The sequence below is a fragment of the Periplaneta americana genome, chromosome 2 (assembly GCF_040183065.1).
Source record: "Periplaneta americana isolate PAMFEO1 chromosome 2, P.americana_PAMFEO1_priV1, whole genome shotgun sequence".
Classification (NCBI taxonomy): domain Eukaryota; kingdom Metazoa; phylum Arthropoda; class Insecta; order Blattodea; family Blattidae; genus Periplaneta; species Periplaneta americana.
The window spans coordinates 173949278-173963129 of record NC_091118.1 but is presented as its reverse complement, the minus strand read 5'-3'; the positions used below and the strand labels follow the sequence as shown (position 1 = coordinate 173963129).

At 33.9% G+C, this 13852-nt stretch overlaps 1 protein-coding gene across 3 annotated transcripts in view; it reads left to right on the top strand.

Annotated features, from left to right (window-relative positions):
- The window catches only part of Oatp74D (Organic anion transporting polypeptide 74D), a 905484-nt gene that overhangs the window by 818477 nt on the left and 73155 nt on the right, over positions 1 to 13852 (top strand). For all 3 annotated transcript variants that reach the window (XM_069818960.1, XM_069818962.1, XM_069818961.1), the window contains one exon: positions 4338 to 4466. In XM_069818960.1, coding sequence (XP_069675061.1) covers positions 4338 to 4466 — 129 coding nt within the window. The remainder of the gene's footprint in view (positions 1 to 4337; positions 4467 to 13852) is intronic.

Here is a 13852-nt window from a genome sequence, read left to right as displayed (position 1 = left end):
TTTTGCCGTACAGTATTCGGTAGAAAACTTATTCGATAATAAGTATGTTTTTACAGAATAATAATTGAATGTTAATTTTTTATTCTGATTTATAAATGAAATGATTTTCTCTACTTATTTTCCAGTTAGCCAAATAATTCGAACTATCGTCAGTTTTAATTCGAATTATTCGTTAGTTTTCATTCAGCCCTTTCTATTTATTCTAATTTGTGAAGGAACGAACTTCTTTTATTTTCTCCAAATTATCGAATAAACCTATAACCTAATAGAACATTCTCATCTTATAATATGATGTTTATTATATTTTATACTGCAACTGCGGGCAATGAAGGCCACCAGGGAAAAACAAGCGTCCCTGCTGTACAATATCCTCGATCGAAGATTGTGAGGAGAATTAATTCACTAATTATACTCGACCCGGAATAAGAGGGGGAACGTTGTGAGGGATAAATGTTCCTTACGTGGACAATTTGAAGACGCAATTCATATAGCTCTATATTGTACGGCGACTGATGACTTGAGAAAACTTTGGCTGGATAAGACAATTTTTAACATGAACGCTAAGATAACAGAAACATTAAAAGGTCCTCCCCAAAGCGTTAAGAACCAAAAGAGATTCGGTAGATTTCTCTTTATAATCAAAATACGGTGGAAAGAGAGGATTAAAGCTTTGACGTAGCTATATGTAATAATAGAGATATTAAGCATACTCTACCCCTTATTACGAAAAAATGTTTCAATACGTGCCTTCTACCACCTCTGAGATTTAGAAATACTTATTGCGAAACACTCTGCTATAATAGAATGTAATTTTATTATATGATACCAGGTAATGCACTTTTCGTTTTTAGTCTTATTTATAAGCAAAATTAATTATTCATATTGCTTTAAAATAATTAAATAATTCGATGTTTTGAATTATTCATTACCTTTCATTTCATTACAGCTACTTTGAATATATCCTGAGTACCTATCTAAATCTTTTAACTGATAAGCAGAATTATTAATCTTATTCATGTAAGCAGTTTGTTTGCCAAAGAAGTTACACTACTGTATTAAACGTTCTTTGATATTAGTGGGACTGTGAGAAGATCGAGTTATACCTCGTATTTATAAATTTGCATGTGAATTAAAAAAAATGTTTTAAAATTTATTTTTTCTCAAAATAGACAAACTTTTTATAGGGTGTATGTTTCTATGAGGACAAAATATTAGTTATCTGTCCAATTTTGTCAACATAATAATGTACAGATGGTCGTACTGAAAATCAAGAGCAACACATTGCTACAATTTCAATTTCAACAATGTAACAAAAACGATTATATGATCATAATCAACAGACTTGACACTGTATATTGACATATTGTGACGTCATTAACTTCTATCATGTGACCAGAGGCAATGTTTGCAAAATGGTCGACAACGATGGTTCGTTTCGACAGCGTGCTGTCATTAAATTCCTTGTTAAAGAAGAAAAGTCTGCTGCTGAAATTCACCTCAGACTACACCATGCATAGAGAGATATGTGCATAGGCACCAGCAGTTTTAGGAGGTGGGTGAAACATTTCGAAGATGGCAACACGAGCATCCAAGATGAGCCTCCTAGCGGTCGCCCTCGAACACGGAACGCAAGAAGGAAAGAGTTGATGAGTTCTGGGATGCATTTTGGTTGAATTTCTTGGACAGACCGTAATGCTGTCCGCTATATTCAGACAGTTTTGAAGCTCCGTCGTGCATTGCGTGAGAAACGCCCTGGAAAGAAGATCATCCTGCAACACGATAACCCGTAGCCTCACACTGATCGTGTCACCGTGGATAAAATCAGAACATTTGAGTAGGAAACTGTTCCGCACTCTCCCTACAGTCCCGACTTGGAACCCTCCAACTACCATCTTTTCGGTTCTGTAAAGGAGCAGCTGTGCGACGCTGGAGGACATCCGGAAAGCAGTGCGTCAGTGTCTTCGGGAAGATGAAACGGACTTCTACAGCAAGGGAATTTTCAAATTTACAGATCGGCGAGAAAAATGTGTGCAAATAAATAGAGACTATGTTGAAAAGTGGCAGAAAAGTCTGTAGATTAAGATGATGTACCTGGTTTGTCTAAAAAATAAAAATTAAGATTTATAACAATGCGTTGCTCATGACTTTCAGTATGATACTCGTAGTTCATCTAAATAATAATGTAGTTAAACTAAATGACCATTTTTGTAGATATGAGGTATCACTTCTTAGCCATCGTAATATTGATGTAGTGTACGGCTTACTGTGAGAATAATAACAGTATCAAGCAAGGTTTGAGGGATTTAACGACTGGAAGATATGAAAATAGGGATTTTGTAATACAGAAAAAAAAGGAGTTGTTGTTTAGTCAACTGTCCCAAGACAGATCTGAACCTCACACATGATACCAACAAGGCATCACTTATGAGGCAGCTAGACCAGGAGATAATGGAATAGGGTGGCCAGTTCCTTTCCTCCTCCATTGCATACATAGCCGATTACGTATTACATTAATCAGACTTCAGGTTCATGCAAACAATTGGACGGTGATTACCAATAGTGATCCAAGCGCCAAAAATCTGTTTCGCGATATTGGCCATTGAAATAAATCTGTTTTTTTTTATAAAAAATTTTATGCAAGAAGTGTTATAACATTCATACTATTAGAAAAAACAGCACAAATAATACCGAAAAAGCTAACCAATTTTTAATAAGAGACCATCAGTTGAATTAATATTTCAAAGCAAAATAAATAAATGGATTTTATGCAATAAACGAATTTTTGGTTATAAATAGCAGCAAAATTCAGATATCGCATTCTTGATTTTTTCCGAGTTAAATTAGCCTGCCATCAACAGATTTGTGCAAATATCTCATTTTTTTCAAAGTGTCGGTTGGTCTATTATTGCGAAACTCCGTCCAATTGTTGTTCCTCTGGCACATATTGCCAATACTGTCTGATTAATAGATGTACATTTTAGAATTGCATTCCAATGGATACCATCCCATTGTGGAATCCTGGGAAACGAGAATGCTAATGCTTTAGCAAAGAAGGGCAGCACTGCTACTTACAGACCTGTTACTAAATCTACGTATTACTCTGTGAAAAGATTTATTAAATCTACATACTTAGACTTCAACAAACAAAATTTGATAACACAATCTCAAGGGGAAAAAACGGAACTCTCTGCATCAAAATCCACAGCTAATTCCCTATTTACCACGCAAATCGTCTGTAGCTGCATTTAGATTGGCAACAGGCCATGATTGTTTGGCCAAACACCCGCATAGAATTGGAATATATCAGTCCCCTAACTGCCCATTGTGCAACTCAAACCAAGAAATGGATTCGGAACACCTCAAAATCTGTGCTTCAGTGGCTGGCCATGATAATATCTTTGAAAAATATTGGAGTGCAAGAGGTCAAATGACTTTATTGTCAAACGCCTAGCATTAGAAAACAACATTTTAGCTAGAACCTCAATCAGAAGCAAAAGAAAGGAGTGTAGGTAACTTTTTAATATCTTCGAATCACATAAGCTAGATGTTTGAGGTTCTGAGTGATGAAATAAATAAAATATTAGATTTGATAATATTTTGAATATTCTCTTGACGCCAGTTTCATTACCTCTTTCCTTACTTTGAGAACCTTGTAACAAGAAGAGAGCAGCGTCATTTTCAGTCAAATTCCAGTTAATATTTGCAATACTCATATATCATTTAGATAAGGAAATATTATATGAAAAACTTCTCACATTTATATGTAAACATATTACCGTTGTTATTACCATTTAAATGACGATTTTTATTAATATTTGTTCTTATTTCCCAAAAGTTCACAAAAATTGAGCTGCCCCCTTCTTTCTGTAAGGTATCTTCCGTTCTCAATTACGATGCCAGTTACCATCCACACACTATTGAAGAGAGTGGTTTTTCTTGCCAGCCAGCACTGTGCTTTATAATTGAGCCGTTAGAGCAGAAGTGGTGTAAGTCAAAAATGGGTAATGAGGGTTGAAGTAAACATTATGTAAAATACAGCGCAAAGTAGCAATTAATATTCAATTTATTTAAACTATTAGTAGTCACTGGATAGCAAGAAGGCCATATTAATTGCTACTTTACGCTGTATTTTACAGAATTTTTATTTCGAAACTTATTACCCAGTTTTGACTCACACCACTTCTGCTCTGAACGGCTCAATTATAAAGTGTAAGCGTTTCATATTTGACCAGTTACTTGAGCTGAAAACGGACTGATGAGAGGAAAGCTCCGACACTGTGTGTCAAGTTATGTGTTCTAACCTTTCAGGCTAAACACGTGTTGTGATCTCTTGGCAGGCCTGGTGATGGTGTCCGCCCTATTGATCCTGGCGTCCCTCGCAATGTTCTCGTTCCCGAAGAGGCTGAGTACGAGCAGGCCCACCCCGAGGGCGCTGCGGAGGGAGAAGAAGAATCCCAGTCTCAGAGGTAAATATCGAGTTTGTTCTTTTGCAGGGGAAAAAGGGGCGGAAAACAACTGCGACACGTGTCGTCGAGAGGTTGGAAGTAAAGAGTAATTTCTGCTTGTTTTCCGAACATAATACATTATTAGAGACAGTCAAAATTCTTGAATAAAAGGGTCTAAAATTCTTGATTAAGAAGGGTAAAAATTCTTGAGTGAAAACGAAAATTTCTTGAGTAAACCTGAAATTTTCACCCTGTTTTATTAAATTATTATGTTGACAACAATTCTAAGATAAGGTGGGTACTCCTGTTATGGCCATGTTCCTGATATGGCCACCCCCCTATTGTGAGTTAGGTAACCAAAAAATCCGCTAAATTGCAGCAGCATCCAGTGAAAGGGCATCCTGGTATGTCACTTGATCGTTTTCCATCCAGTCAGGTTGAACAATATGGCGTCAGTTGCCTGTTTTGCGGTTTTCATGTGAACTCTTCTTATTTTTCTCTGGTAAGTCTCCTTTGTTTTATGCATGTTTTTCAAAGACTTGTTTCATGAAAACCATCGTACTCCAGTCAGTTTTTAATGTTCTGTTGATTGGTGTTGTAGTTGATGGCGTATCTTTTACGAGTTGTTCATAATCAAACGATTTTCGTGAAAGCTTACCTGCTCCTGATATGGGCCATATCAAATGCACCATGGCCATATCAAGTTCATTTCACTTTTATTTTCTTACCTGACAAATTTACATGCCTTATAGCTGGGATTACGCAAAAATTTTGTATTTAAAAAAAAAACAATTTAATTTTTATGGAAAAACCTGTTTTGACTACACTTTTGAATTATAAAAAAGATTATTAAGTGTCATTTTTGTTCATTTTACACCAAAATTATTTAATTTTAACATAACTGCGCTACCAAACTGAAAACAATCACGATTTGTAGAACATGGAACAAGGGTGGCCATATCATGTGCACATGTTCCTGATATGGCCACTAGGTAGACTTTTGGAATTTGGAACTTTTTGTACAATTAAAGCTATTTTTATGGGGAAAGGAAATTATTTTAAGAAAGTCCATTAGACTGAGAACGAGTAAGAAAAAAGTGGTTTACATTTTTTTTCAAAATGGCGGCTAGAAAAATTCTCAAACCTTAGCATGGCCATATCAGGGACACCTACCTTACTTAACATTATTTAACATTCAAAGTTGTACGCAGACAACAGTCCTAAGTTTGTCATTGTAAGGTTTGTTCTTCTATTTGTTAGTACACACGAGAACTGTGAAAAAAAAGTTGACAGTCAACATTAGAAACTGGAACCCATATAGCTTGGAGTGCTCCGTCCACAAAATCACTGTGATCTTCACGTAACGACAGAAAACCTTCTCGCACTGAAAGTCCAGGACTATTTTTAACTATGTGCATTTTTCAAACAGAACTTCTAAAATTTCCAAATTTAGGTAATGTATTTATTAACTGCTGAAAAATTGCGTCTTTTCGCGAATAACGACAGAAAATATGCTAAATTCGCGAGTCATAGAATGTTTTAGATTTTTCGCGAGTGTTTCGCGAGTTGAAACATGTAATTATATGATATTTTATATATGAACCATGTTTTAAACTATGTTTATTTGATAAACACAATATAATATTTGTTACTTAGTCAAATGACAAATCAATGTAAAATAATGACTTATATTATATGGTCATTAAGTTTTATATACATGAGCTACAAATTGCAAACGTTTTCGCCCATTCAGGCATCTTCAGGCACAATTATACAATCTGCAAGAGTTCCACAGAATATTATGAAGTTTAATTACAACACTACGTGGCTTTTAACATTATTTTAATTTATGACTTGTAATATTACATTTTAATTATGGAGATGTTTTGTACACCATTAATCTTAAACAGTTTATCTACCACCAATGTAATAGCTACATAGTTTGATATTGAGATATTGTATAATTGTGCCTGAAGATGCCTGAATGGGCGAAAACGTTTGCAATTTGTAGCTCATGTATATAAAACTTAATGACCATATAATATAAGTAATTATTTTACAATGATTTGTCATTTGACTGAGTAACAAATATTATATTGTGTTTATCTATATTAATTGACAATCTGAATATTTCCAACATGCTTTCTAAGTTTATGTTTATTTGGTTTTTATATTTTTCGTGATTTCGCGAGTCACGAATTTTGACTGTCTCTACACATTATCAATATATTTTTTCCGATTTATATTTGGCGCTTCGGAACGGGCACAAATTTCTAATCCGTATGTGAAGATAGTGATGACGACTATGACGCAATAGTGTTGATGATGATGATTATTATTATTATTATTATTATTATTATTATTATTATTATTATTATTATTATTATTATTATTATATCTTCTTCCTAATGCGAAAACCATGACTGCATTTTCTTAGTTTTGAGAAAAACGACTGTAACTTTTTTTCATACTTTTTCTCTTTCTTTGTAATAATAATTGCTTTGGAATTTAGAAGTGTACCATTTTACTGCATCTTTATGTTCTTGAATATAAATAACATCAATTCTCTTCCTTCGCGTATGAACTTATAGTGTACTGTTGCCTAGCAACCCAAGCCGTCTAATTGCTCATAATAGCAGACAATGTATTGCAAGTTCCCAGGCAACAGAAATGTGGTGTTGGTACTTTACTAGTGATTTAGAATTCTGCGTGTCTTCTCACACTTGTAGATTGCCTTGTTACCAACTGACGCTCACATTCACAGACCTCTTGACTGAGGAAGTAAAGCTCATGACGTCATTTGTAACGTCACAACGGACGGTAAACAAAGCCCGCCGCCTTGTTGAGTATTTCTATCTCCAAAACTTCTCAACAAGCCACAAGCCCGCTTATGTAGGCAGAAACAAAATTGATATACTGTATGCATGCAAGTGAGCACAAAATTTAATTAAACCTAAATATACTTATATATAATTATAATTGTCATAGTAGGCAGATTCCACTGTAATAATTTGGTAACGGTTCGAGATACAAATATAGCAGTTCGGGTTCGATTTTCGGCAGAGATAATGGAAGTTCGTTTCATTTCCAGTAGAACCAGGGGGGTATGTACGTGTTTGTGTGTGTGCGTATGCGTGTTTGTGTATCTCTCTCTTCAAATTAGGCATTTTTAGGCTCTGTAAAGTTAACTTAGAAAGCATGATGGAAATATTCAGATTGTCAATTAATGTAGGTAAACACAATATAATATTTGTTACTCAGTCAAATGACAAATCAATCTGAAATAATGACATATTATGTGGTCATTAAGTTTTATATACATATACATGTTTTATAGTGATCTATACAGTTGCCACGTTCAAACGACGTGAGTACTTTTACTTATCCAATCCAATTCCAATTACACTTTTACATTTGATAATTTCATATTTCTATTTCGTATTTATTTATATATTTCAGACATAATTCATCACTCATTGGACTCTACTGAACAAGAGTTCCACAGAATATTATGAAGTTTAATTACAACACTATGTGGTTTTTTACATTATTTTAATTTATGACTTGTAATATTACATTTTAATTATGGAGGTGTTTTGTACACCATTAATCTTAAACTGTTTATCTACCACCAATGTAATAGCTACATAGTTTGATATTGAGATATTGTATAATTGTGCCTGAAGATGCCTGAATGGGCGAAAACGTTTGCAATTTGTAGCTCATGTATATAAAACTTAATGACCATATAATATGTCATTATTTTACATTGATTTGTCATTTGACTGAGTAACAAATATTATATTGTGTTTATCTGTAAAGTTAATACAATTTAAAAAATTCATGAAACTTGTTAATACATCTTAGTATGAATCTCTACCTTCAGGAACAAGATAGCTTTTTGCCTGAAATCATACTGTATGTATAATTATTACTAGGGCTAGAATTTTGATGAAATTGCATCTTTTTTCTAGTAAGCCAGAAACATAGCTGCTTTAGTATTTATATGTTATGTGATAAACTGAGTGTTTTAAGACATATTTGTTAGGACATTTTTTTGCATTTTTTGCCTGTGTCAACTCATAAGAGCATCTTTTGTGTTATTCGGACATTTTTGAGGCATTTTCATTTAATTCTGACCACAAATCCCCATTATTAATATAAAATAATACCTATTTTCTTTGATATTTTGTCTACATATTTTGTCCATTAATATCCATTATTTTTTACTTGGTTGTTTAACGACGCTGTATCAACTACTAGGTTATTTAGCGTCGAGATTGGTGATAGCAAGATCATATTAGGCGAGATGAGGCCGAGGATTCGCCATAGATTACCTGACATTTGCCTTACGGTTGGGAAAAACCTCTGAAAAAACCCAACCAGATAATCAACCCAATCGGGAATCGAACCCGCACCCGAGCGCAACTCCGGATCGACAGGCAAGCGCCTTAACCGACCGAGCTACGCCGGTGGCTAATACCCATTTTTTTGTATAATATTTTAATCGTTTTTGTACACAAATATCGCCCTTTTAACGTAGTACACCCCATGTAATGGATCAGTCCAACCATCCCTTCAATATATGATATGATTATGATATTTATTATATGATAGATCACAGACAAAGTACATACAAGTAAATCAATTTAACTCTTACATTACACACTTTACAACAATTTTTACACAAAGATATAGTATTATTTAAATACAATTTCTACAATTTACATATTTACATTTTTTTTTTATCTTGCACTTGCTTTTCCCTTCAATATAGACTCCTCTACACTTGCTAATTCCGTATAAGAGTGGCCTTGTGGTAGACTACATGGAAACTACATCAGGTAAAATAATTAATTAGAAAAATTATGTAAAATTAAATAAACTTAAATGTTGGTACCAGAATTTAATTTAATTACTAATCTAAATATTAAGTAGCACAAAACTCCTTTTCCTACTAAGCCAATTTTAGAATGTAAGATCAATTTTTAGGGCATTTTAAAGGCATTTCTGAAAGATTTTTAGGTCATAAATGCATTGTTTTAGGACATTTTTTTCATGATTTATAGGTCATCAAAATCCTAGCCCTAATTATTACATATTATGCTCATGAGATAGCAGATAAGTAGTTCTGAAGCGTTGCGTTGTTTCCACATCTGTAATACGATTAAAAGATTCGGAATTAAAAACGTGTAACTTCCGGAGAATCTGCAAATCCATTATTTGCAACTTCAGTATACTTTCTATAATGAGAAAATAAAATGTGATCATAGCTTTGGTCTGAAAAGCGTGACGTACGCGGACAGTTAGGTATGCAAATGAGTGTAATTGGGACATGCTGAATGATGCAACACATTTCAGTCTCCCTCAAGTGATGCGTTAGCCGAAAAACCACTTGGAAGGCAGAGGTTGGCAAATTATTAGAATCAGGGCACCCACTTTCTTTCGCTCTATTTGCCTCGGGCTAACTCTGCATTTTGCCCATTCTGAATGAGGCTCTGTTCGGAGATCCACAGCGAGGCACGTTAGGTAGTAAGGCTGCTGGTGTATTCTGTTAATTGGAAAGGGTAATGGACTGAGTCAGTGGCATGATTAACTAATCAAACATAATTCTGTGGCCGGGAGGAAAAAGGTCTTAAGTAAAAATTTTATACTTTTCAGGAGAGCAGTAGAAAGATTGAAATTGGTGTCAATTATAGAGTTCTTTTAATTAAGAGGGTTTTCCTGGATATTATTTGTTTATATTTCTTCTAAAATAGGTAATGTTGCTCATTTAACAATTTTCTTGATTATTTCCAAAAATAGCCGCACTTAAGAGAACCCAAACTGAGAAGAAGGAACTATTTAAACATAAGACCTTTTCCATGTCAAAATAAATGGGAAATGTAAATTATTAGGAATGCAAAATAGGTCTTAAACAATATAGGACTGTTTACCTGGTACTTAAAGTTTTAAAAGGAAAGGGCATCAGTATGTGATAAAATAGCTAAAATACAAGTTAGACCTTTTTAATAGGGAAGCATGGAAAGTAAACTTGTGATGGTTGTAAGGAGTAAAGTATTAAATATTCTTAAGTCCTTTATTCTGTGTGTGCTCGATTCAAAAAGTACTTAGGACATTTGGTAACGCTCTATAAATCCAGTCAGGAGTCTTATTTGACTTTAGCCGTTTTACCAGATTGTAGAGAATTGTTTCCACTTTCAGAATATATAAAAATCTCATTTTCACAAAAAACTGACTTAAGACCTTTTTCCTCCCAGCCTCAGAATTGATAGCAGAGATTATTCGATTAAATTTGATAAGGTTTGGTAAGGCCTCAGTAATGGAAATGAAGCAAAACAGTATGCAAAAATAAAGAAAATAATAAAGAAAAAATTAAGAGAAAACAATAGATGGAATGGAAAGTGGAATAGTATAAAAATGGAAGGGATTTAAAAGAGTAAGAAAAATAAAATAAGAAATATAAAGGAAACGAAAAGAAAGGAAAAAATGGAAAAAGTAAAGCAAAATAAATAAAGGAATAGGGAAAACGGAATAAATGATAAAGAATGGAAAAGGAGACAATATGAAACGTCCACCGCTGTGGAGTATTTGGATATATTTATTATATAATAGATCACAGACAAAGTACATACAAGTAAATCAATTTAACCCTTACATTACACACTTTACAACAATTTTACACAAAGATATAGTATTATTTAAATACGATTACTACAATTTACATATGTACATATTTTTGTTGTTTTTTTTTATCTTGCACTTGCTTTTAGTTTTGTGCAATACTCAACTCATTCTAGAATGTAGTTACAATACTTTCTTCCATGCATAATTTTACATCTATAACACAAGAAAAAAAATACACTACAATAAAAATTTATGTATTTATTTATTTATTTATTTATTTATTTAGTTCTCTATTTATTTATTTATTTATTTTATCCGTTCAATTCTATTTCATTTATTCTATCCATTCTAATGTTTTTAGTCAAAAAAAGATGTAAACCTAATTGCTTTTGCAATTTTATGCTATTATTATTCATCAGTTTTTTATAGCTATTTCTTTATTTATTTGTAGGAACTTTTCTTTTATAAATTTCGAACGTAATATTCTGTATTTTGACATTCAAGAACAACGCTGTGGAGTAATCGTTAGCACGTCTGACCGTGAAACGAGCGGTTCCGGATTCAAATTCTGGTTGAGACAAATTACCTCTACCTGTTTGAGGTTTTTCCGGGGTTTTCCCTCAACCCATTAAGATCAAATGCTTGATAACTTTCGACGCTGGACTCTGGACTCATTTCGCTGGCATTATCATCTTCATTTCACTCAGTCGCTAGATTACCATCGCAGTTGGTAAAGCGTCGTGAAATAAATCAATTAAACAAAATGCCAAACAAATTGTAAAAACAGAAAGTCGAAATAATGTAAGTGTGAGCAAAGGGAGGGAAAAATTGGACTTAGTGTAATAAAGAAGAAATGAAAATAACACGATAGACAGAAAGAAAATAAGACAGTTACAAAGAAAGGAGGCAGAAAAAAGAAGGAAAGTTGCAAAGAAAGGCAAGAAATCAAAGCAAATAGAACGAATAAAAGAAAAAAATAAAGGACGGATGAAAGAAAAAGAAAACAGAAGGGTAAAATAAAGTCGTCTTCATCATCATCAATAATAACCATCATCAACAACACTAAGTTTTAGTCTTAGAATATTGTTACGTTGCCAAGGTTTTAAAAAAATGGCCCTTCCACCTTTTTGTGGACGATATATTTTTCGTTTTCTGTAGTTCTGTATAATTGGAGAATTTCTCATTGCCCATCGTTTCAACATGGCCGATTCATGTTCTTTGATTATTGCCAGTATCTTCCAGTATGCTGGTTACATCTAATCTTAGCCTGGTAATTTCATTACCGGTACGTGTTCTGACGGTCGTTAATATTCTAAACTAGCTCTTAAGAATCTCATTTCTGACGTCTGTATTTTTTTTTGTCGGGGTTCAACATTCCGCTCCATAAACAAGTAAGGGAATTGCCATCATTTAATAAAATGTTAAAATTGTTTCTTCATTGGCTTTACAGTATGACGTTCTTTTTATTGTTATTAGCATCATCACTTGCGCTAGAGCCCGAGGTGGGACTTGGCAATTCAGCAATCCTCTTGCAAATTCCACTTTCCCGTGTTTTCCTTCTCCAATTCCGAATAACCATTTTGTTCAAAGCGTTCGTTACACCATCTAACCATCTCAAATTTGGTTGCTCAGGTTTTCTTTGGCCCCGTGTTTTGCTGAACAAGAATATTTTCGGAATGTCTCTTTCGTTCATTCTCAGATGCTTGAAGTTTTTATGGCAGGAACTATATTGTGTTCATTATACATATGGTATAGCTGATTATTATTCCTCCTTCCCCATACACCTCCTTCATTTATTGGTCCATATTATATTCTATGGACTATATTTCATTCCAAAGATCTGAGCGAATTTCTTCCACTTTGGACACAGTCCAAGTTTCTGCTTCAATAACATTGGTCTTATTACTGTTTTGTACAGTTTAATTTTCACGGTTTTTTTTTTTTTAAGATTTTGAACTCGAAGAGTCTTAATACTTACCGGTACTTACTTACTTACTGCTTTACGGAACCCGGAGGTTCATTAACGCCCTCACATAAGCCCACCATCGGTTCCTATCTGAACAAGATTAATCCAGTCCCTACCATCATATCCCACTTCTCTCAAATACATTTTAATATTATCCTCCCATCTACGTCTCGGCCTTCTCAAAGGTCTTTTTCCCTCCGGTTTCCCAACTAACACTCATATGCATATCTGGATTCGCCCATAGGTGCTACATACCATGCCCATCTCAAACTTCTGGATTTAATATTCCTAATTATGTCAGGTGAAGAATATAAGTGCAGTTCTGCGTTGTGTAACTTTCTCCATTCTCCTGTATGCCTAAATTCATCCCTCTTAGCCCCAAATATTTTTCTAAGCACCTTATTCTCAAACACCTTCAACCTCTGTTCCTCTCTCAAAATGAGAGTCCAAGTTTCACAACCATAAAGAACAACCGGTAATATAACTGTTTTATAAATTCTAATTTTCAGATTTTTTGACAGCAGGCTAGATGACAAAAGCTTCTCAGTCGAATAAAAACAGAGATTTCCCATAATTATTTTGCGTTTAATTTCCTCCCGAGTGTCATTTACATCTGATACTGTTGCTCCAAGGTATTTGAATTTTCCCACCTCTTCAAAGGATAAATTTCCAACTTTTATATTTTCATTTCGTACAATATTCTGGTCACGAGACATAATGAAGAGTTTTAATAATCCACGATGATGATGATGATGATGATGATGATGATGATGATGATGATGATAACGATGACATGGCTCTTCTACCCGCTTTC